This window comes from Bactrocera neohumeralis, chromosome 2 (genome assembly GCF_024586455.1).
Source record: "Bactrocera neohumeralis isolate Rockhampton chromosome 2, APGP_CSIRO_Bneo_wtdbg2-racon-allhic-juicebox.fasta_v2, whole genome shotgun sequence".
NCBI lineage: Eukaryota > Metazoa > Arthropoda > Insecta > Diptera > Tephritidae > Bactrocera > Bactrocera neohumeralis.
In genome coordinates this window covers 23,721,886-23,746,327 of record NC_065919.1, presented here as the reverse complement: position 1 = coordinate 23,746,327, position 24,442 = coordinate 23,721,886, and the positions used below count along the sequence as shown (strand labels likewise).

The window sequence follows — 24,442 nt, the reverse complement described above, 5'->3', positions numbered from 1 at the left end:
TAAATTTTAAATGTTAACTAATATAGCTTTTTACTTGGTTACTTGAAAAGTTTAAGTATAAGCACAAAAATACAACTCTGTTAATAACACCGAATCATCCCTGTCGGTGAGCTTGGTAACACCGCATTCGCCGTCGCCATTTTATTTTCTGTTCGCCCGTAAATTCTTTGTGAGGTTCAGAAGTTCAGAACGGGAATTTGTGCGCGAAACATTAAATAATTTCATAACTTTTGATAATTTAATTTATAAATAGAACTTAAGTAATTTTGTAGTGCTTCTTATTCTTAAAATATACATCTTAAACGGACAAAATGGTTGATAAAATTGATATGAGTTTGGACGAAATAATAAAAAGTCAAAAGCCAAAAGCTGGTGGCGTACGTGGTGCCAGTGGAGCACGTCGTGGCGGTGGAAGACCAAATCGCGGCGGCGGCGGTAATACTGACGGACGTCGTAGGCCCGCAGGTGGAGCTACGTTAAAAGGACGTGGTCGAGGAGGTGGAATACAAAAGGCGAAATTCGCAAGGGTAAAGAATATGAATTAAATGGATAACGATACGTGGGATTTCATAATTTGGGAATAAAATTAGCGTTCGGCAGCAAAAACCATTTGTGGAGTCATGTGCTTTCTTTGCTGAATTTATTTTTGTTTGGTCATTTGATCCCAAAAATAATGTGGCCGACAGAATGACTAAATTACAGCATATATTTGCAATTGCAATTTTTCTTTTTCGCGATATACATTAAAAGAAGACGAGTGCATAAAATGGCTACACAACGGGACTTGCTGAAAGCTACCGACTTTGGATGAAGGAGTATAAAATAAAAATCGAAAAGAGGGATGAATAGATACGAGGAAGTTTTATGGCTGTCGTGAGCACTAGCTGCGACAGGAGTTTGACTTTTACTTCAAAGAACATTGCGTCTATTAACATGTCCTGTATTGTTATTTTATATGTACCTCTTAAACCAGTTAAATTGAACGATAAATGTTTACTTGTACTGCTTAGCAGTGGTTATGTTTAATTTTATTTGAATAACTTATTAACTTTGATTTGATTTGACCTATCGACTGATGCGTCAGCGATTCTCAATTCGTTCGTTAGTTACGCGCGTTCTTGCGTTGGCGCGTAAAACGCACCGTGTACTGCTGACCGTCACAGTCACCGTAAGCGGTCGGCGTTTGTGACCAGTGGTCCCAAACAACTAAAAACGCATTTGCGAGTAAAGTTGTAAAACTGCAGCAACGCTGTCGGAGATCGTAATCGAACCATAGATTAGATCGCAAACTCCAGAACAACTGATCAAAAAAAGAAATCCATCACAACCTACTACTCCTACTTCCTCTAGGGCGATGTAAACAGCGCTTGGAAACATGACATGTACGACGGGCCTAAACGTGGTATTTTAAAAGGATCAACTGAAGTAGCGAAACTACTCGTCTCCAACTTGGATTATGGTGTATCGGACTCGGATATTCAGGAGTTATTTGCTGAATTCGGCCCGCTGAAGAAGGCAGCCGTACATTATGATCGCTCTGGACGGTCTTTAGGTAAAATTAAATTTAAAATCTTTGAAGTTTTTTACATTATAATTAACTTTCAAAACTATACTCATAGGTACCGCTGATGTTGTATTTGAACGCCGCTCAGACGCATTAAAGGCAATTAAACAATATAATGGTGTACCTTTGGATGGCCGACCAATGAATATTCAATTGACCACATCGGACGTTTCTGCCCTGACAAGAGTTGGTCGTGTCGGAGGTGCTGCTGGTACGGGCGGTAGTCCGGTTAAGCGTAGAACTGGAGCAGCCCCACCTGCCAGACGTGGAGGTATTAATTTGAGATGTTAAATTCTTAAACAGCTCTAATCAAAATTTCATTATAGGTAATAACGCAGCACGACGCGGTCCCCCAAATCGCAAAGGCGCAGTTGGTGGAAAACGTGGAGGGCGCACCAAGGGGCCTGAAAAGACAGCAGCTGAATTAGATGCCGAGTTGGATGCATATGTTAATGATATGAAAATTTAGAAATAGTATAAGAGATTATTAGCTAAGACTCGACTTGAACTTACATATTGACTTTGACTTTAAAATATTTGAAATAAATGTTACATGAATATAAAGAAAAATATCTTTAAACCCAAGAAGTACAAGAACTCGGAGCAGTACATATTTTCAACATTTTGTACGATGTCACTGCATATTGTATAACCTACATGTTTTTGTTTATGTATCATAAATGTATTAGCTGACTTAATTATTATGCATTCTTTTTTACACATAAATTTGAAATCCATAACTATTTCAAAGGAAACATTAACAAATGGCCGTTAAATTTTTATATATGTATAATTCGCATTTTCCCATAAGTCAATACCTTCACAAAACTGTAAATAAAAGAATGCACTTTCAAAGTAAAAATGTCTTTAATGGTTAGTTTATTTATTTGTGCTGGAAAATACATATATTAACAACATTTAATTTTATGAGACCATTAATACCTCGAGAGAATTTGAACAAGTAAGGCAACTTTTTGGTAAAGTTGGGTTAAAATAAAATGAAATAAAGTCAGAGGTCGGTAGGAAATTCGTTGCAAGACTACGATTGCAATAAAACAGCTGCGTCTTTCATTCGGATAACATGGTTTAGAATTTTGAAATCTTAAAAATATAATCGTGTGTAAACGATATGAAAATAATTTATCATTGAGCTCTAATAATTAAATATCTTTTTAATTTTAAAAATTATTTTATCCGCATGACAAATAAATGTATTCTTTTAAGCATCTCCACGAAAAAATAAAAATTTGTATACGAAATATTTAAATAAAGTATGGTATATACAAAATAAATTTTTTATTAAAATTACAACATTAAATTATTACAGCCTTTCTATAGTGTGAATACAGCCTCAATATACTTCCATGTGTGACTTATGTAGTTGGCAACGCTAACTCTACCGCTTTTTCGCATTAAAAAGCAACCAAGTTCGCTTGAAAAGTGCTTCGGCTTCTATATAATTCTTTTCATTTTGCTGCCGGTGTATTTAATTTATACAAACGTTTATCTGCGAAATATATTAAATATTTCGACAGAATTATATTATTTACTGCGTAGCATAATTTAAGAAATAATTTAAAAGAGTTGCAGATTCTCTCTGGTAATTTGATAATTACTGCTAGTAGTTGCTTAAAAATTGTCTGCGTCGCTGCTATCGTAGCTTTCGCCGCTGTTGCTTTGTTGTTTTGGCGCCTTTGAGCCAACGCTAGCGGCGTGAATAATTTACCAACTATGGTTGACCGAAGTGATAATGGTAAGCAAATTTGTTTTGGATGTATGGAAATAAAATTAAAAACATCATATATATTTTCATAGCTGAATCTTTCGATGATGCCGTTGAAGAGCGTGTCATTAATGAGGAATATAAAATATGGAAGAAAAATACACCATTTCTTTACGATTTGGTGATGACACATGCATTGGAGTGGCCTTCATTGACTGCACAGTGGCTGCCGGATGTAACTAAACAGGAGGGAAAAGATTATTCTGTACATCGTCTGATTTTGGGCACCCATACTTCGGATGAACAAAATCACCTTCTCATTGCAAGCGTTCAATTACCCAGTGAAGATGCTCAATTCGATGGCTCACATTATGATAATGAAAAAGGCGAGTTCGGAGGCTTCGGATCCGTTTGTGGGAAGATAGAAATCGAAATTAAAATCAATCATGAGGGTGAAGTAAATCGTGCACGTTATATGCCACAAAATGCATGTGTTATTGCAACGAAAACACCATCAAGCGATGTGCTTGTCTTTGATTATACGAAACATCCTAGCAAACCCGAACCATCCGGAGAATGTCATCCTGATTTGCGATTGCGGGGACATCAAAAGGAGGGTTACGGACTATCATGGAATCCAAATTTAAATGGTTAGTAAGAAATACAATATTTGTTGCGCTTCTAATTAAGATGTTTTTTTTTTGTAGGCTATTTACTGTCTGCGTCTGACGATCATACCATCTGCCTTTGGGATATAAACGCCACACCTAAGGAGCATCGGGTTATTGATGCAAAAAATATTTTCACCGGTCACACAGCAGTCGTGGAAGACGTTGCCTGGCATTTGTTGCATGAATCACTTTTTGGTTCTGTTGCTGATGATCAGAAACTTATGATCTGGGACACGCGTAATAATAATACATCAAAACCATCGCACACGGTGGATGCCCACACGGCTGAAGTAAATTGTTTGAGTTTTAATCCCTATTCTGAATTTATTCTGGCAACCGGTTCTGCTGACAAAACAGTGGCATTATGGGACTTACGCAATCTCAAATTGAAACTACATTCCTTCGAGTCGCATAAGGACGAAATTTTCCAAGTACAGTGGTCACCGCATAATGAAACAATTTTGGCTTCGTCTGGTACGGATCGTCGACTACATGTATGGGATCTATCGAAAATTGGTGAAGAACAGAGCGCAGAAGACGCCGAAGATGGACCACCAGAGCTATTATTCATTCATGGCGGTCATACCGCTAAAATATCGGACTTTTCGTGGAATCCAAACGAACCGTGGATAATTTGTTCGGTTTCGGAGGACAACATAATGCAAGTATGGCAAATGGCAGAAAACGTTTATAATGACGAGGAGCCCGAAATACCAGCATCTGAATTGGAAACAGCCACCGCATAACTGATTCTAATTATCGTGTTTTTATAAATTATATACAAGTTTTTTTAACTACTGTTTTGAAATACTACCTATGTCAATATCCATACGTGTGGGAAAAATTATATACATATATTTTCTTTTATAATTATTTTCTGTTTATAAATAATATGTATGCAGTTTTAGTAATTTATTTGTTCTGTATTAGTATGCAACGCTCATCTATTGTAACTAACAAGTTAGACGGTGAGCGCGCATTGTCTCAAATATACGCACGTACATATATATGCATGGGCACAGGTTGTCCAAATAAAGAAAACTACTATCTTACTAATGCATAGAGTAAAACGTTATTTTTTCAATAATTTGCCAAAAGTTCTCATGTTTCACCCAAGCGATTTAGTTCATCTCCGTCTTGGAAGAGTCAAGCTTTCTTGAGTGGGTTACGAAAATTAAATGGAGGTTGGGGATTTCAGATGTCATTCAAAATTTATTTTTTTTTTTAATTGGAAATATACAGATGTTTTCAACATTCTTGCTTAAGAGATTAATCTAAATAGTAAGTGCATTTATTTCCAAATGCTTCAATTGTTATGTCCAGTGAACGAGCGCTATTCCGACTTCGGCGACACACAATGTTGCCTTTGACAATATCTCCAACTGCTATTTTTTGCGTTTTCTCTAGAAAGAATACAACTTGTTTCCAATGCGTGGGTTTACTTTCCGCTGAGGTGCTAAACATCACCGGCACCGGAAGGTCGAAATAGGTGTCAAAGTAGCCCACAAACGCAGATAATTCGCCACTCTTGATACATTTGAGATTGAACGAATAGGTGAAGTTTGAATAATTCAAATCGACTTTCAGTAGATTCAAGTCAGCTACCATATTTGGTTCAGTGAGAATATGTTGGGCATCCACCACATCGATGAGTGGTTCATGTAGTACCTCTTTGCGCATATTTGACATATTTAGACCGTACACATCGTCCCAATATGTCACGTGATCTTTGTAGAGCGACTCACTGCCATAGCCAGCAATGCTCATTGTACAACGATTTGGAAGCAGTATACCTCCCGGTTTTAGGTGTGTATCACGCGCATAAATTACACTGTCCAACATTCCTTCAAATAGCAGGAAATATCCCATCCACTCTGATATTATAATGTCGAATTTTTCCTGTGGTAGATTTGTGTCCTCCAAGCGTCCCTTAACCAATGTAACGTTGTTAATATTATTTCGCCTAAAGGAAATAAATGAGATACATATAAGTATGTTGTAATAGGGATCTTAAGCAAATGTCTTACTTCACAATATCCATTGCACTATATATAATATCGGAGTTATCTATACCAACGACACATTTTGCTCCGGCCTGCGATGCGAAAATGGAGAGTACTGAGGTGCCGCAGCCAACATCAAGCACATCCTTGCCATTAACAAATTCTTTATTCAATAATAATGCATCGCGATAACTTGTCGTGCGAACTACATCCTTCAAATATAAGAATTCGTCAATAAAAGCTAATTAAGAACAGGCACTTTTTTCACTTACGGACAACATTTCATGGTGTATGCCGAAATGTGCGTAGCTACTGAAATAACTGCTATCAGCTTCCAATGAAACGCCTGCAACTGAATTGGGTGATTTTAATTTTCTAATTCGCTCATTCGTTGTTGGTGCTGTTTCCTTATCCAGTAGTCGTTGAAAACTTACACGCATTTTTGCCATGTCCTCTCTTGCTTGTTCGAGCAAAATATCTTGTTCTTTAACCTTTTCTTGTAAAGATTTTATTGTAGATAATAATTTTTTTTCGTTTGCGGTAGCGCTCTCGTTACCTATCACAGACACCTCAGGCATGTCATCATAATCTTTAGAGGTGAAATATACATTTTAGTACTATATATATAGTATATATATGTATATATTAAGCAATATAATGTATTATTAATAATTACCATAACTTAGCCAAGCTTCGTACTCTTGAGGTTTTAAATATTTTTCATCATTCCAAAATGCTATATCGGCTGCTAGAATTTGTTTTGCCGGTACATTCTCGCAACGTATACAGTTTATCAACTTAATAAACGCATACTGATCCATATGGAATTTACTTTTTAATTTTTGGAAATCAATGCCGTGATCTTTCTTTAAATGTTCCAAGCCTATTTCTACACAATTTAATTGCTGTTCACAAAATAAACAGTGGACTGCTTCCATCTCCATATCAGCTTCGCTGAAATCGTCATCATCGCTACAACTATCTCCATTGGTACAAACATTTTTGTGCTCCTCATCAACAAGCTCAGGCATATCTAATTTGAAAGTGTAAATGTAACATTGGTCTAATATTTTAAATATTTGTGTATAAACATCTTTAAATTGTAGCTACCTTGATCCATCGTAGTATTCAAAAACAAAACAATTGCACGTGCTGCGAACACGGGTGTGCACTAAAGCAGTAGTTGCCAACTTCTTATGTAGATGATTAAATAAATTTACCCCGAATGAAATTTATTTTTTATTAATAAATTGTTATTATTTTTTAAATGGTAAACAGTAAAATTACGGTCTAATTTTTGTTTTAATTTGTTCAATTCGGTTTTTCTAACATTGAACATTTTTTGATTTTGTCGGCATAAAAAATTATTTAAATATTCTAAATCTATTTTGTTTTTGTCCTAACCACTAAATACATGTTACGTCAGATATAAAATTTTGATAGTTTAGTTTAAAGGTAAATGCTTTACTTAAAATAATAGCGAAGTGTGAACAAGTATTTATGAACAAGCAAGTGCTAACCCAAAATATAAAAAAATAAAATATTCCCAGCTGATTGGCTTACATAACCTCTTCCGCTCTTTCCAAAACAAACTAAAATATTTTGGAATCATGATATCGGTGAACATATAAAAATAATTAAAATAAAATAATAAATAATAGCTTTTCAACCCTTACAGGCGGTACGCAGTTTGTTATTGGAGCGTGTCTCTGTTGGCTTATCACTGCCTCGTATTACATCGGTGCTGTATAGCACAGAAACCGCTGGCAGCAGTGCGGAGCCCGTTGAAAATAGTACAACTCCTGCTATTAATGAAGTTGCCGTCGAGAAAGATAAACTATTTAGTAAATTAGAAATTGAGTTACGTGGAGTTGATCCAGCAGTGCTCAAAAGTTATGCCTGGTTTGCAACGACGGCGGCGAACCACTTAAATATTGAAGTAGGCAAAAGGTGCGCATAGTAACATGCAATTTTACTTCATATATTTTCTTTTTTACTTGCCAATATTTTCAGTTGGGCTGAGCGTAAGGCACATCACGATCGTTTGACTCTACTAAAATCAGTGCACATTTATAAGAAACATCGTGTACAATATGAAGTGCGCACCTACTTCCGTTACATGAATTTTCACAAAATGACGGGTTCAACATTAGATACTTTTCTCGAGTACATTGAACGCAATTTACCTGAAGGTGTTGCTTTAAATGCAACTAAAACTGAACTACAAGAAATTCCTGAGCATTTGAGGGAGCCACCAAGTGAAGTTTAATGTATTCGAATTCGAATTGTTTTAGTTATTTAAACTTTGTTTACAAAATATAATATATAATGAGCTCTTATTCCGTTAGTTATATTTTGCATATATTGTAAGAACAAACAAAATATTTACGGTGTTTAATATTAGATCTAATAGAGAAATCTCTGTGGTTCATCACGTTGCTATTAGAGCTTAACCTTAATTATTTTCTAAACAGGGTACATATATTAAGCTCCCCACTATTTTGTAACACACAAAAGGAAGCATTGGAGATACTGTTAAGTAATATACATATATAAATGATCAGCGAGTCGGGCTGAGTCGATTTATTAATGTCCGTCTTTATATACTTAGGTGCATTCTTTCCTCAACTTTTCACGCTTTTCACATTTGTCGGAACAACAGAACAGAAAGAAATTCGGCAGCCATCTCCACAATCTCCGAACATCTTGATAAAGTCGGACTATAATAGCATGTATTTTATACCCTTATAGTGCGCCCTTATAATGCGCCTATGAAGGGTATTATAGCCAAATTTAACGTTGTTTTTTTGTCAAATACATAAATAGCTGCTTTTGTAGGAAGAATGGAGAAGGGAGTGGGAGACTTGGTACAGTTTAAAATCAGTTACTTGTGAACTAGTACAGAACTAATTTAATTAAATACATATTGTTAATAAAGAGCGGTAGAGAAAAATTCAACTCTATTGATAAAGTCGGCTTATCTCAGAGGTATGTTTTTGTTTGTATTTACATAAATTTGATAATGTATTTTATATGAGTTTTCGAAATAACTTCAATACATATACTGAAGTTTGTGATGATCAGTAGCGATTTAGTTATTGCAGGCGGTAAGACGTTAGCTGCAAGAAGGATTCAGTAAACTTTATAAAAAAAACATATTCTATACTAACAATCAAAATGAGATTCTCAAAAACGCCTGCTAGTCGTTTAAGCCAGGTTAAATTATTGGCAATTGCTGTATTGTTGCAAACCATTCGGAAGGCTGAGTGTTTGTATGAAGATACTATTTTGAACTTTTTGGAACAATTACGTGTTCGCATGTGTCATCCTATTCCACAGTTAGGATTGCCAGCCTTGGATCCTTTTCAAATCCACCATGTGGAAACAGAAATTAATAACAAATACTTAGTAGAGTAAGAACATTGTTTGTGAATTTTATACTATTATACTTTACTGATTTGCTCATACAAAATAATTGCAGTTTCACAGGCTCTGTCACTGATTTCAACCTGACAGGATTATCTGATTTTGATATAGACTTACGTATTTCTACAATAAGAAAATCAATAATTGATATCACTTTACCAATGACAGAGTTTAAATCCATTTACACTGCCAAAGGATCTTTGGCCTATATATTGAATTTGAGCGGTGATGGTAATGCACAGTAAGTAGATATAATATTTTAATTGTAAGGTTTACATAACTTTGATTTCTTTTTATTACTAGAGCACATATAAGACACTTAAACCTGCAAATATCATTTAATTTGGGCATCGGAAAATTCCTTAGCATAAGAAATTTGAGTATTACGGTAAATTGTTTTATATTTTAATTTAATATTTTTATAATTGTTTCATTCTTTATATGCACATATTAAAAAATTGCTGCGTAGGTCACAGTAGGTGAAATATATATGGACTTCGAAAATTTGCTCGAGGAGGAACGAATAAATGATTTTTTTCATGCTTTAGTCAACGAACTAGGCTTGGAACTATTGGGGGATCTTTGGATTGATGAAAAGGACTTTTCAGAGCAATATATACAAGAGGTAATATTTACATACATATGTATATATGTATATAATATATATATTATTATATTACATATGTATATTAGTATATGAATTGATAAGGGTATATGCCTTTAACGATAACGTTCCATTTTCATTTATAGCGCATTAATACTTTTATTGGTCAATACACTCTAGCTGATATTTTAAAGATAATTGGTGGTAGCGGTGAGGGAGAACCTATATTTGGTAGTGGACCCCCTGGTGATTGCAAATATGACATTAACTTAAATTAAGCTATTATAAAAAAAAAAACTTGACAAGACTGAAATAGCAAACAAAAGCTTGGTCATAAATTCCGCTATGCAACTCACAATATGCAACATTGTGCGCATTTCTTAATCTAATTTAGATTAGTACAATAATCTTTATAAATCCGAAAATATAAAACGGTGATTAGATTATAAGTGAACGATATTCTTAATGGAACTTTTATTATTTTATAGTTCAATAAACATTTTTATTACCAATTTTGACCACCTACCGTTAATTCACGTGTATGCATCTATAAAATATTTGCAAACAAATAGAAATTATTTCGAAAAGATTAAAAATGTTGAAATTTTGCGAACGTTTAAATGTATTTACTTACGATACAGACGTTGTTGTTGTAGAAACATATTTATTTACGAGAATTTTATATATTATTAGTGGTTTTTATTGCAGCGGCATATGCCAATAGTTGGCATATTTATGAAAAGTTTTTAGGAATGAACTAAGTGGTTGTATTTGTTCGCCAAGTAGCCGGCATTAAAGGAAAACAGTTTATTTATAATTATGCCTTTAGATTTGAACAAGCACACTGAACCCCAACAACTTCCCATTCCAATGAAAAAAATGCATGAAAAGTTGTATGCCAATAATGTCGCTATCTCAAGAAGCTAATACATGTATATTAATTATCAACTTATGCATTATTAAGCAAATTAAATAAGTATTTTAGTTGACATATATAAATTTTCTACCGGATATAGATTTATGCTGTTCCTGTAACTAGCACTTAACAATGGTAGAAACGTCATTCCTACTTCGCACTGTACATATGACATGAAAATTAATTAGAATCAGCTGCTTTGGTGTAAGCAAATATCAGCTGTTGGACGTGCATTCAATTCCGGAGCATTTGAATTTTATAAATTTTTTGTTATTAAAAAAACAGATTATTAATGAAGGCGATAATACAAAGGGTTTCTGCCGCAAAAGTTACTGGTACACATAATGGTATATATGTAATATATTATAATGGCTTCCAAATGATACAGCATTTCAGTTGGCGACGAGCTTATTAGTTCCATTGGACGTGGTCTTTGCGTGCTCGTAGGTATAACACATTCAGACACAGAAAAGGATGTGGAATATATGTAAGTCTGTTCTGTACCGTTTAAATTTATTTAATAAAACTTGATAATTATAGTTCACGCAAACTGCTTGCTTTACGTTTATTCGAAGACACGGCGGGTAAACGTTGGCAGAAAAGCGTCAAAGATGAACAATTAGAAATATTGTGTGTTTCGCAATTTACACTCTATCATCGGCTTAAAGGAAATAAACCTGATTTCCATTTAGCTATGCAAGGTGATGCGGCCCAAAAGTTATATAACTCATTTCTTAAACGTTTGGGTAAGGATTATGATGGGGCGAAAGTTAAAGGTTTGTGCGCTTTAGTTTGTACTTATGTATATATGTAAATAAGACAATTATTTTTACCAATTGCAGATGGTAAATTTGGTGCTTACATGCAAGTTCACATTCAAAATGATGGTCCTGTTACTGTTGAATTGGAATCACCCGTGGAAGAAAGTAAAGTTATTAAAGATTCTCAGACAAAAGTGAATAATTGTAATGAAGTGAAACCATCTGAATCAACGGACATCGATAAATAAAGTTTCTAAACATTTATTTGGGAAATATTTTGCATTTGCAAATTGATTACTATTTTTTACAGAACAAATTAGGCATGGCCACTGGGGTACTCACATTCAGTAACTGGGGAGTTGAAAAGTTTGAGATCACATACTTTAAATTCATGTTGTATGCAAAGTTTTATTTCGATAACGTCATTGACTCTTGAATTATACACTGTCCAAGTCAAATAATCAGATGGAAGTTTTTTTTTTCATAACATAACATAAGAATCATGTTGTGATAGACATATAGGATTTTGCTTCATCTTCTACCGTATATATTTAGTCACTTATCGCTCTTTATATGAGGTATTATCATCCGATTTCAAACTGTCGGATGAGGTAACCGCGCCACCAAAACAAGTGATTAGTTCGAGTGGTTAAGATATGCGCATGTTAAATCTATTGTCGCCGATTTTCTACGCGCGCTCACTTTTCAAGGAAGCTTCTGACGCCCCTCGTTCAGAAGCTCTGATTTGTATCAGGGATAGTTGGACATTTTCTTATTTTTCGAATAACTGCATTTCAATACGCCGGTTTTTTCAACAAGTTTAGAACACTGGGACAGCATGTTCTATATAATGGGTTGTCAAAAACAGCTCTTGAAACGTATTTTTATTGAACTTTTTTTATTGAAAGTTGAAGAAATGCATTTTTGACGAGACTCTTGCCCAGCTCTTGGAGAGAAAACTTGATAGGCTGCGACTATGCTCGGTCTCTCGCAACGATTTTACGAGGTTTCGACCACTTCGGGCGTGCCCATGATCGAGTCACTGATGCCCAGAGTTGAAAAACGTTGAAACACATCTTTGCCTGCTGAATGGCAAATGGAAATGTATCAGGGTCGAGAACCTTGATAATCGCTGGCGATGGACAGACGTTGCCTTTATCGTAGTAGTAATAAAATATGCCCGCCTTGAACTTTTTCCATGTTTGCGACGCTATAATTTGACTTAAAAGAACCCCCAAATGATAGTGTTGCCCATGCAGCACTTCTTTGTAAAATATGGAGGGAACACTTTTTTGCTGAACGATTGAATTTAAGTATGCTATGCCAACACCAGGAAAAGAACCCAAGACTTTTTGACAACCCAATCGATACGTTTGGTTCACCCTGACGTATCATCATTACCCGAGTTGATAGAAGTTCGAATAGCAATTGCCCGCCTGATGGTCAACAAATTCGGATGGTGTGTCCGACAATTGCCGGCCGAGCTATTCAAACATATATTCGGTATATGGTCAAATCGGACCAACGTGGAGCATCGACAACACCTCTTAATCAAAAGCTTTCGAATTTAAGGTGCTATGCCTTCAATGAAAAAGGACCTGACTTCTGCCCCAACTCCGTGGATTAGCCTCTCAAAATAAAGCATTCGGACAAGGTTCTGCCTATTGTGTGAAAGATAAAATCATGCATAGGCATTACGATGTTTTATTGATTTGACCTTATCGTTTATTCTGCTTTTATTAGGCTAAAAATTCAAAACAAATTAACTTACTAAAATATTCATAAAATAAATCTCCTGAAGAATCGACAAAAATCTGGTCGTCGCTGCTTTCGATAGCACGAAAAGGAGCTGCATTTATTGCACATGTTGTTTGGTATTTTTAATGTCAGAAAAATGTTAGATACCGAGCCGTTATACCTAATCCGAAAAATAAATGACATATTCACTTGACGTTCGTCACTTTTTCAGTAAGCTGGCGTTCTCGATGTTAAAACAAAAGATATCATCAATCACTCAAATCCCGTATTCTGGCTGGACAAGAAAAAAATTTGGGATTTTAAGAAAAGAGAATCGGTTATGACTGTTGCAAAAAAAGTTTGCGAAAAATCATCCTAATGTCATCAAACATTTTAGCGATTTGGCAAATGACAGTCATAACTTTGAAGTTGTAGCGCATAAGGAAAGACGCCGTGGAACCAGCTTAAACACCACCAAGGAGAAGCCTAGAAATCCATAAAAAATAACTCTAACTGGACTGAGTAGGCATTAAGTCCTCTCTCGACGAACAAAACCCATAAATAAGAGCTCGATAATTTAATGCTATATTTAGTTTTTATTGAGATGTCAACAACGGATAGATTGGTCGACGTTGCGAGTTTTCGAGAGAAAATGCGAAAATTTATGGTCCATGCGCGTTAGCCAATGGCAATTACTGATTTGTACTTAATATGGGAACGAACATTTTTAATATCGAAAGATTGAGATTCGACGCAGCTGGTCCATTCCCGCCGGGGGAAGCAGAGGAAATCAAGAAGAAGAAGAACATAAGAATGTTGGGTAATGTTACGCACCAAATTTTGTTGAAATTATTTGATCAGTCACTACAACAGTATAATGGATTTTGCATTTAAAAATGGAAACCTTATATATATATAAACTGATTTGCAGAAGAAATAGCTTTAAAATGGAGAATTTGATTTACGATTAGTTTTAGTTTTTAATTTTGATCCATGAATGATTTTCACAAACGACTTCAATCATCAATCCATTGAACCAATGCGTTTTAGTTTCAGAAAAATCAGATAGTGAATTGTAAAAAATAACTACGCGCTTTATCGCCAACTATTGCGCCAAATTTGTATCTTAATATGGGGAGTTGTAACATCAAATATTTTCGAATTGCATTTTGAAAGTGTGGCAGTGGTCCGATTCTCCCCATTTACAATACGCCGGTTTTTTTTGTGACAAGTTTAATTTTTTATACTCTTGCAGCATGTTGCTACAGAATATACTTGTTTCGTTCACCTAACTGTTGTTAAATGTTGTTTGTATCATCTTAAACTAATCGAGTTAGATATAAAGTTATATATATAAATGATCAGAATGACAAGTCAAGTTCAAATTCGGATGTCCGTCTGTCCGTCCAAGTTGTAGCTTGAGTAAAAATTGACATATATATACTATATATTCGTATATGGTCATAATCGGACCACTGTATATCTCCCAAACCATTGAAGTTGTATCAATAAATATATTTGGATAAAGCTTTGCACATATTGCGCCTTTGAGATGCTCCACCTTATGACTAAAAACTGTCCAAATCGAACGAAAACTATTCAAGCTTCAAAATCCTGTAAATGCTGACTTTTTGCCAAAAATATCATTCAATGTGTGATAATAGTATGTCTGTATGTTAAAAATTTATTGAATTGGGTCAATATTTCCCTTAGCCCACATATATGTATGTACATAATAGAATAATTTTCGAACTTCCGGCTGACTTTATAATTTAGTTATCTTAATTATTGTTTTTATTTTAACGATGCGTCTTTCAACATCCGGTCGACTTTACTCCTTGTATGTTGTTGACGGTATGTGAGATACCTTAATGAAGCTCGGAGAGCATCTGGGTCTATTAATAGTACATAATAATGCCGAAAGCTGATCAAAACGAGTCCATAATACACCTATTTCCTATATAGATTTTCAAACTTTCGGTTGTGCCCATACCGTATATATAGTATGGTCAATAGCATAATATTGTTTTGCAGCTCAATTGATAATATTAAATTTAGCCTCTTCTGTTGAGTTTATATAACAAATATCGGATTTGAGGGTGATTTGAATAAAATTTTCGCTGGCGGGAAGTAAAATATAGTTATTAAACAAATTAAATTGAATTGGACAAATTAAATTGCAATTCATTCATGTTGAATATTTTCGCAACGTTTTTAATAAGAAGTTTGCCAACACCTGCACGTATTTCCACGGCTATGATTCTTGCATGCTGCAAGAGTATGAAATATTCGGCTACACCCGATCTTAGGCCTTCCCTACTCGTTAAATTTAATTATCAATTTTCTGAATTTTTCGAATATACCATATTTTCAATCAATTAGCTGCAAAATATCGGTGAATTTATGTTGCAGCATAACTTACCTCATTAATCTCATTATTAACAACAACAAATGGTTTTATTTTAAGTGAATTTTTCAATATACGAAATTTATTAAACAAATTTTGTTTACAATTTTTTACAAATGCGTTTTGTTTTAATGTAATTTTCGTGTGTATGTGTATGTGTGTATATTATACGTATGTTTAATGTTTATAAATGGTATGTTATTTTTAACTCATTTCATTATTAATTTATTACAATTAGTTATACAACTATATGTGTATATATGTATGTTTGTTTGAAGATGTGTTGAAAAGAGTATCTAACTGTATATTTTAACATGCTTTAAAAAATTTGCGTAGTATAAATAATTTTGAAAAAACTATATGTATTAAAGAAATGCAATTTTAGAGTTTCGACAAAATAAGAAATCGTTACAAGTTATACTAGCGTACATTGTAATATGTATATATTTTTCTTTTAAATTTTGTTTGTTTATATGTAGATGTATCGTTTATATAGATATAAAATATATATATTAGGAGAACATAATTATAATTATGATTTAAAATAAATGAATGCAAATTATAGGCATTTTAATGTTTAATTAATTATGTATGTATGTGTGATTTCAAGTATCGTAGAAATGAATGCTAGTGGTTATATGAATGCATGTATGTATGTGTGATGGTATGAATGATGTTTTATTACATCATTTTGTTTTTTTTTACGATTTTTTGTTTGTTTTTTTAATTACGATGTAGTGATTAATATTTTATAATTCATTGTTGTTGTTCTAGCTTATTATTCTTCAGTTCATCAATATTGTTGTGAATGATGTTGGATGCGGGTGGATTTGGTTATGTTTGGTTTTGTGCCTTTCGCACTTTCTTTTTGGTAGATATTTAGAAGGGCGATACACTTCGGCTGGAAATTACAAAATCTACGCGCCAAGTGTTGTGCTGGCGCGCTAAAATCGTATTTTTAAGATACTGCTAAGAGACGTATGCGTTTGAACTGTTGTTGTTGTTGTAATTTTTATATGTTTTTCGACGGACAAACTGCAGCTTTGATTGAGCAAATATTTATGTTTTTGGGGGTTTTTAGGTTTTTTGTTTCTAATTTCTAAAGCAACATCTGTTAATCGTCTAAGCCGACGTCGTCGTTTTTTAAGTTCGTTGAGTTGTTGGTAAGAGCTGCAGTTCGTTGTTGAGCACTTTTCGTACACGCTAAGGTTGTGTGTGTGTATTCAGGTGATGCAAATGGAAATGTATGCGACATGATAATGGTGAATTGCAAAAGCTTCGAATAATTTCAAAAGCTTGAATTTATAATTGCAATTTGATGATAATGCTGACTTTGCTGATAGTGGGGGTGGTGGTGGTGTTGGTTGTGCGGTTGTTCGTACGAAAATTGCCAAATGCCATGCAGGTTTGTATGTTTTCTCGCTTTTTAGTTTTGGAAAATTATAGATTTTATGCTCGAGTGCATAAATCTCAATTTTGCTATGCACATTTGTTACTTGTAGTGTAATTGCTGTCCGTATTAACCACATCTATGCAATTTTGCTCAAATATTGCTGTTAATTTTACTTCATAATCATTTGCATGTAATTTGTATTGATTTGTTGTTGCTGCTTTATTTTGTTTGCATTTCATGTTCGAATCGTCAATTGACAGCCAGCCAGTTTCTTTCGTAGCAGGTTTTGGGACCACGAATTTTCAAATAAATTATGTTTGTATTACTACTTTTCGCTGTATAACACTTGTTGTGTGTGTGTAATAGTGTGTATGCATGTATATTTTTTTTTATTTACTGCTTGATTAGCTTAAATACTAGTTATTTTGCATTCTCTTCAATTCTTTATCGTCTTCAAACTACTTTTATTATATGTAAATTTTTGCTCTTAAAATGTTTTCTCCCTACTCGGTTAGTAATATATGAATATCCACCGCAACTCTCCACCCATCCATACATTCATTTCATTCTTGCTTTAAAAAAAAAGTGAAGGACATTTTATTCCTTCAACGGCTGTTGTTATCATTATGTGATTTGCTGATGATCAGTTAGTTATTTTTATGATTTTTTATTTTTGTGTTGGTTGTGTGTGTGTGTAATATATTTGCTCTTTTATTATCTTTTTTCGGTTTCATCACTTCATCTCAGACCCTCGCTTCTCTGTTGTTGATTTTTCCCCAAACACGGAACGAACAATACACAGGCGATAAAAACTTGATTTACCAGAGGCCTGAGGAGAATCCACCTGGTGGAATGCGATTCTTATTGATGACCTGATTGGCACCATTCAGGGTGGGCACCGCATTGTTGAAAGAATTGCTGGGCTTGTAACCCTCACCGGTGACGGGATTACCATCTAAATGTAAATAAAAATGCAAATATATTAGAAAATATGTAAATTATAATTATTTAAATTTAAATTAACGACTTTCTCATAACTATTATACTATATAGTATTAAATTAAGCAGTACTTATCAAAGTATTGGGAAGTACTGGAGGTATCAAGGAAAAAAAGTAATTACATTAAATTAGCATTACTAGGTATTCATTACGGTACTTTGCATAAAATGAAGTGTCATAAAAATAGAAAGTACCAATTTAATTCCTCTAAACTCTCTACGTACACTAGAGATATCGGTTGTGTGGGAGATATATGTATGTTATAGTTGTCCGATTTTTTTTTGTACTTTCGTTATCTTTTTTAAGTATATATTAGAGGATAATTCTGCATAATGGTGCGCAGGTAGCATATCGGGCAATTAAAAAACTGAATAATCGGTTGCTTGGAAGATATACATACATATGTTATTGTTGTCCGATCTGTATGACTCAGACAAATCAGCACAATATCTAAATACCCCTGTGCATTAAATTACATTTGAATATCTCAAAAATGTTTAAAATCCCTAAAAGCTAAAATTCGCTTTGAAAATCACTATCTCAGTTTTTGACCCATAGTTTATTAGAAAAAATTGTTCAAAATGATCCGTAGAACATTTTCCGAGTTGAAGAGTGACTTTCTACAGTTATAAAAAATTGGTTATTCACTGCTTGGATCATACTTTGAATATGAGGGGTGTCGAGATAGTTACTATGTGAGGCTTTTCGAAATATACGAGAATACGACGATTAGACTTCCTTTGTAATTGCAAAATTACATTTGTTAAGATGTACTCATACTCGTAACCAGAAATGTTTTACCTCCACATTTTCAACCTTATCTGGTACATCTTTCTATTTGTAAAGATAATTTATTATCGTAAAAATCTAAACACTCAATCTTCAAGTTCTTATTGTTATTACTTTAACTTTCTACTTTTTAAATGCCCTAAATAACTTTGCCGCTAAAAGCGTTCAGAAATTATTTCCCAGTCACGCGAACCTCTACGATCCTTTGGTTTTTTCGGTTTTATGCCTCCAACACCATCTTCGCCCAATCCCAAACCGGTAATCGGATTGCGTGGCGTTGGCGCTGGTGGTACGCGGTTGTCACACGGTTCCAGCACTTCTTGGCGACCTTCTTTGCCGGGTTGCATTTTCGCAAACGAATGTGGATTGTCTGAATTTGTGCCAATTTCACGACGCGTTTGTGAAGCGACATCGCCAGCGCCCATATTGCTATGCTTTGACGCTGAACTGAAACGTTGAGCATGATCTGTGGTCGGGACTTTTGAACGTGATGTGGCTTGTGGATGTTCACTTAATTTAGAACGTGCTGATAGATTGGTGTCTTTTACAGTTACACGAGAACGTGCGGACAAATCACTGCTGGCGGTTTGTTCAGACGCTTTAGGCTCGCATGGTAAATCTATGCTTAATTGTGGCGTATTGGAACTGGGTGGCGAACTTGATTCCGGTACAGGGAGTGGTGGACATGCTTCATCGGCTTCTGTTTGAATGGGTGATGTTGGTTGATCGGATTTTGAGTGGATTGTATGTATGTCAGGAAGTGCAGGTGGCGTAAAGGGATATTTATAATATTAATAAAACCCATTGAGCTTTTGAATTTCTGGTAACTGAGGAAATAAAAGAAAATACGTCTACTTACTGCTCATTTTGCGGAAGACTGATTGTTGAGAGTGAGTGTTAAGTGCGTTCGACAATAAATGCGGCGTGCAAAAATGGACGAAGGACAAACAAATCAAAAATGATTCTTTTCTTAAATGTTCTTTTAGCTATTTATATTTAAAAATATATGCACAATATGTATTGTAAAATATTTGTATTTTATTTTGTAAAATCTGTAATTAATGACAAACAAAATAATATGATTTTATGACTTTTCAAAACAAAATATTTGATAGCTTTGAACTTTTATTTGGCTTATGAGTTGAAAACCAAGGTTTCTAAAATGTTTGTGAGTGAAGTTCTGTGTAGGCAGTGTACGTACAAATTAAACCACGTATAAAACATTGCATGTGTAGAAGTTCACTCAAGTGAGCAAAGTTCTCTGAGCGCCATTCACTTGGGAGCGGCCAGAAATGGTCGGTCTTAGAGCAAGTATCCTCTGGGTAGAAAAAACACATCCGTTTGTAGGCGAGTTAAAGTGAGAAGGCGAATCATCTCTCCCCAGAGTTGTGCGCTGGGTTTGGGACTCGTCCAGTAAAAAAAAAAAAAAACAATGAAAAGGACACAATAGCCTCGGGTGAGAGACTCTCTTTTTCATGGCGATCACTACAAACATATTAAGAATTACGATTTAAGTGCATGCAACTGGAGTGTCCGGTCTATAAATTGGAAAGGTGTTGCTGTCCAGCTGGTTGATGTCTTCGTAAGAGTAAGGGCTGACATAATAGCCGTCCAAAAAGTGCGAAGTGCAAGGACTGAAACGAGTTGGGCATTTATTAGAGTTGTCATATAAAGGACGCAAATTCGGTGTGGGATTCGTGGTGGGCGAGAAACTCCGTCGCCGAGTCTTGGCAATCATTCCGGTGGATGAACATCTAGCCGAAAGGGAATGACTATGTAACGAATAATGTTTTCTATGAGCGCTTAGAGTGCACCTATGAGAGCTGCCCCGCCACGATGTCAAAATCGTGCTTGGCGACTTAACGCCAGGATGGGCAAAAAAGGTATCTTTGGCACCACGGTGGGTAAACCTCCATGATGAAACATGTTTATGTATAGTACTAAATTCCAGCATAGAAAAATTCAACAAATTACTCTCTAGATCAAAAAGATACCAACCAGATCGATCTTGTTGTGATAGACGGAAGACATGTCTCCAGTGTTTTCAAGTGCTACGTTGGAGCATGAGGCCATAATATGTACTTTTTCGACTGTTAGCTGTATGAATATGAGTTTGTTAATTGTATAACTTAGATTCGAATTTTTAAATATTTGTGAAAACTGCTGCTTTACCATGGCCAGAATGCACAAATCGTAAGCCCTAGAATATCTAGGGTAATAGGCAGTCATCGTGAAATCCCATTCAATCGGGATTCTAAATATAACATGACACATATTCTTATTATAACATTATACTACAAATAATATTTGAAATCAAGAGTATAAAAGTATTGTCAAACTAACATCTGAGCTATTGCTATATTAATAGGTATGTATGTTATTCTTATTAAAGTTTACAAAAACCTACTGAAGCGTAAACTTGTCCTAACTTAGTAACCATTGCGGAAAACGTTATTATTACACACTTTGACTAAATTTAGAATATTAAAAATAAATTTACTACATATACTTTAGATTAATAATCTACTCATTTGCTCACCTAATTTTGAGACACCGTTCATCTTCAAATTTTCAGTGGACGACGATACCGAGGACGATGTCGAAGTAGAGACTGAACCACCTTTGCCATTGCTGTGATGACCATTACCGTTAGCCAACAATTCTTGGGCGGCCTCAGTATTTGAACCAAATGGAATGCTGCTCTTCATGTGATTCCTGGCAGGAGTGTTTGGACGTTCTGGTTCGCCGAAAAGACGCTGATAAGAATCAACTTTCTGTTGTCCGCGACGTGGCTGATCACCTGCGTGTTGAAAAAAAAAAAAATTGGAAGTGTTCGTTTGTTTTTTTACGTTGCATTTGTGTGTGTGTACAAACGAAGTCCATGACACGAAGTGTGTGGGGGAAAAACAAACAAAATGAGAAATTAGATCAAATATGCAAGATTGTTGGTAATATAATGTTTTATAATGAAATTGTTTGTATGTAATATGTAGATATGTATGTAAGTAAGTAGTAGGATAAGTAAGTATGTATGTAACATATAAATTTATAAAAGGTTAAAAAAAAAGGAAGTTAAAGTGATTCACAATATTTTACAATATAATTTTTATTGTAAGATTATGATTATTTGTATACATTATTTAGGTTATATAAAAATATATTATAACACGATTATTGCATAAATATGTGTATGGTATGTACATAAACATTTTTTATTTTATTTTAGCGGCAGCTGTGACTAGAAATTACTTATTGTTGTGTCACATAACGGAGGGAGTGCGGGTGTTGTCTAAACTGTGAGGTCATTAGAGACGCATAATTCATAGGTAAATTTAAAATCTCATAAAATTACTTTACACTAGCATTGCGATGAGCCTCAATATCAAATATAATACTAATGGTAGCCAGGGTATTTTTACTTTAATAACTAGCAAGCAGCAACTTCTAACATTGTGGTTAAATTGCTTATTATTGCAAAAAAAAATACAATTTTTTTTTTTATTTTAACCTGAAAAATGAAAATTAGTCTATCACTCGGAGAGCATACGTTACAAAGTAAGTGAACCAAAAAAATATGTTTTTACAAACATATCATAGTATTATATACAATAATAAATAATAAGTTGAAGTTTGATTAGAAATACGAAAATACTTTGTCGACTACCAAATAATAATCAGTTCAAATTTCGCGAAAATATTTTGTCAAAACAAAAAATTTTCCATACAAGAACATAAATTTGATTAGTTTTTGTTATTGTTGTAGCGGCAGAAAACATTCCTGAAGAAATTTCGTGGCATGGTGCCGAGTCCTTGGCGATATAAAAATCCGGGTCCGTTCCGATTACTTAAACTTGACTGTTGTGGAAACGGATGATTTTGCTCAATCAGTTCGTATGGTAACCAAATGCTAAGTTGACCGATATCGGCGGTTCCGAGAAATGAGCAGATCTTTGAGCAAAAAAATACGTGTGCAAAAATTCAGATCGATTCTCAAAGATTGAGGGACTAGTTTGCTTATAGGTATACAATGGACATAACGATTTATGTTAGCTCGTCGTGCTGATTTAATCAATATTTTCAGTACTCAAGAATTTACGTTCGATTTAGCTATGTACCAGATCTTCATAATCACAAATTTACAATCTGTTTTCAAAAAATGCTAAAATATTTTTTTAAATTAATTTTTAAGAAAATCTAGTTGAATACAAAGTAATACTCAGCAAGATAATAATAATAAGGAAGTATTTGAAATATCACTGTCAAGTCATATTTATATATTAAAGTATTTTAACTGTTTCCGAAGGGTATATTATTTCCTTTCAACTTTTTTGCAACTTTTCTTTTGAGTTTAGCAGCTTGACTAATTTGAAAGCGGCAATAATAGTTCAAAACCTATAATTTCAGCAATGCTAGTGGATCGTCCAACAAGCTGCGCTTAGACAAAGTGTGGCAGATTGAAGGGCAACAACTACTATGAAACTGGCAATAATATACCGTGCAGCTGCTAATACTTGTAGATATATAAAAGCGGATGAAATAGATTTTGCCGCAAAATTCTGGTGAATTATATTATACGAACTCAATGAAACTAACCTTCAAGTATGAGGGGGATTGATAAGTAGGTGTTGGTGCCAAATTTAGCTGGATAATAGCGTGTTATTCAAACTATGGCATTAAAGGCATAGTAAGTGAAAATTATACATTCGATATATTTCAGATACTTTAAGTTTAGTAGCCGTCATAAGTTACCAAAAAAATCGAACAGTTAGTTCATGTCTAAGCTTGCATATAAGCTGCAATACTGCATTTCTATGAGTGGGAGGAAATAAGAATTGCGATCGGGATAGCAAAAAATCCAATTTTATGTTTAGCGGTTATAATCCCGTTTCACCACAATTTAGTAATTTTTTTATGAGGCGCGTGCTACAAACCATGCCGCCGCATTACTGAAATTACAAGTAGGCGCAGCTTCTGTCGGTCATTGCTGCCGCTCATTTCACTGTCATTGTCAAAGTCAGCGTTGCATTTTCACTCACTCATTCAATCGTCCTGAGGCGGTTAAATGAGCGCGATTTTACGCCTTCGTTAGCGTGCGCATCGTTTAACGATTTAATGCCAATTACTGTCCACGTTAATTCCGGCAAAATGTTCGTGCAGTTGAAGAGACTTTTATAAGCTTTTTATTTATGCAGTCGTAATTTGCGGTTTTATTGCTAAATGCCAGCCATGCGCTTAAAAGGTAAACCGACCCTGGTATTATGAGTGTGTTTGTAGAAATGTCTAAATTATGGATCAACTTACTTTCTACGCATTTGAGTGCAGTAGGACTGATTTAAGATTTGTTTTGAAATTTGTACATATGTTAAAACAGTTATTTGCGATCGGTTTTAAACCTTCGTTTTGATTTCGATTATTTTTGCTTACAAATAAGCGATTTGATATTGGATA

General features: G+C 34.5%; 7 protein-coding genes across 20 annotated transcripts in view; 5 read left to right on the top strand and 2 right to left on the bottom strand.

The window, feature by feature from the left end:
• Positions 1-146: 146 nt before the first annotated feature.
• LOC126752632 (THO complex subunit 4) lies at positions 147-2,426 on the top strand. The gene is made up of 4 exons (XM_050463614.1): positions 147-527; positions 1,351-1,552; positions 1,620-1,835; positions 1,891-2,426. The coding sequence occupies exons 1-4, from the start codon at positions 312-314 to the stop codon at positions 2,031-2,033; spliced, it is 777 nt and encodes a 258-aa protein (XP_050319571.1). The 5' UTR covers positions 147-311; the 3' UTR covers positions 2,034-2,426.
• Positions 2,427-3,000: 574 nt separating this feature from the next.
• LOC126751652 (chromatin assembly factor 1 p55 subunit) lies at positions 3,001-5,028 on the top strand. The gene is made up of 3 exons (XM_050462121.1): positions 3,001-3,317; positions 3,380-3,937; positions 3,995-5,028. The coding sequence occupies exons 1-3, from the start codon at positions 3,296-3,298 to the stop codon at positions 4,702-4,704; spliced, it is 1,290 nt and encodes a 429-aa protein (XP_050318078.1). The 5' UTR covers positions 3,001-3,295; the 3' UTR covers positions 4,705-5,028.
• Positions 5,029-5,150: 122 nt separating this feature from the next.
• On the bottom strand, positions 5,151-10,541 carry LOC126751305 (protein arginine N-methyltransferase 1). 2 transcript variants are annotated; one of them, XM_050461591.1, is made up of 5 exons: positions 10,518-10,541; positions 6,638-6,994; positions 6,234-6,550; positions 5,986-6,173; positions 5,151-5,921 (listed from the first exon to the last, which is right to left on the bottom strand). In XM_050461591.1, exons 2-5 carry the CDS (start codon positions 6,990-6,992, stop codon positions 5,228-5,230), a joined length of 1,554 nt encoding a protein of 517 aa, XP_050317548.1. In that variant the 5' UTR covers positions 6,993-6,994; positions 10,518-10,541; the 3' UTR covers positions 5,151-5,227. The 2 variants fall into 2 exon arrangements, with proteins under 2 accessions (XP_050317548.1, XP_050317467.1); XM_050461510.1 differs by lacking the exon at positions 10,518-10,541 and adding an exon at positions 7,072-7,168.
• Positions 7,473-8,300, top strand: LOC126753266 (28S ribosomal protein S10, mitochondrial). The gene is made up of 3 exons (XM_050464602.1): positions 7,473-7,580; positions 7,640-7,911; positions 7,975-8,300. Exons 1-3 carry the CDS (start codon positions 7,572-7,574, stop codon positions 8,228-8,230), a joined length of 537 nt encoding a protein of 178 aa, XP_050320559.1. The 5' UTR covers positions 7,473-7,571; the 3' UTR covers positions 8,231-8,300.
• Positions 9,058-10,499, top strand: LOC126752553 (uncharacterized). The gene is made up of 5 exons (XM_050463493.1): positions 9,058-9,374; positions 9,443-9,628; positions 9,691-9,775; positions 9,857-10,012; positions 10,138-10,499. Exons 1-5 carry the CDS (start codon positions 9,139-9,141, stop codon positions 10,267-10,269), a joined length of 795 nt encoding a protein of 264 aa, XP_050319450.1. The 5' UTR covers positions 9,058-9,138; the 3' UTR covers positions 10,270-10,499.
• Positions 10,542-11,117: 576 nt separating the features above from the next.
• On the top strand, positions 11,118-12,089 carry LOC126753103 (D-aminoacyl-tRNA deacylase). 3 transcript variants are annotated; one of them, XM_050464390.1, is made up of 5 exons: positions 11,118-11,254; positions 11,304-11,394; positions 11,448-11,683; positions 11,750-11,917; positions 11,979-12,089. In XM_050464390.1, exons 1-4 carry the CDS (start codon positions 11,200-11,202, stop codon positions 11,914-11,916), a joined length of 549 nt encoding a protein of 182 aa, XP_050320347.1. In that variant the 5' UTR covers positions 11,118-11,199; the 3' UTR covers position 11,917; positions 11,979-12,089. The 3 variants fall into 3 exon arrangements, with proteins under 3 accessions (XP_050320347.1, XP_050320428.1, XP_050320259.1); XM_050464471.1 differs by lacking the exon at positions 11,979-12,089 and having other exon boundaries at positions 11,118-11,242; positions 11,750-11,941; XM_050464302.1 differs by lacking the exon at positions 11,979-12,089 and having other exon boundaries at positions 11,750-11,941.
• A 4,412-nt stretch (positions 12,090-16,501) lies between these two features.
• LOC126751793 (microtubule-associated protein Jupiter) overlaps positions 16,502-24,442 on the bottom strand; it is a 224,408-nt gene continuing 216,467 nt past the window's right edge. For 5 of the 11 annotated variants that reach the window (XM_050462537.1, XM_050462370.1, XM_050462621.1 and 2 more), the window contains 3 exons: positions 21,534-21,794; positions 19,854-19,871; positions 18,086-19,694 (listed from right to left, as the gene is read on the bottom strand). In XM_050462537.1, coding sequence (XP_050318494.1) covers positions 19,150-19,694; positions 19,854-19,871; positions 21,534-21,794 — 824 coding nt within the window. In that variant the 3' untranslated portion in view covers positions 18,086-19,149. Of the gene's footprint in view, positions 19,695-19,853; positions 19,872-21,533; positions 21,795-24,442 lie in introns of all 11 variants that reach the window. The other 6 variants (XM_050462784.1, XM_050463028.1, XM_050462864.1 and 3 more) reach the window with 2 other exon arrangements.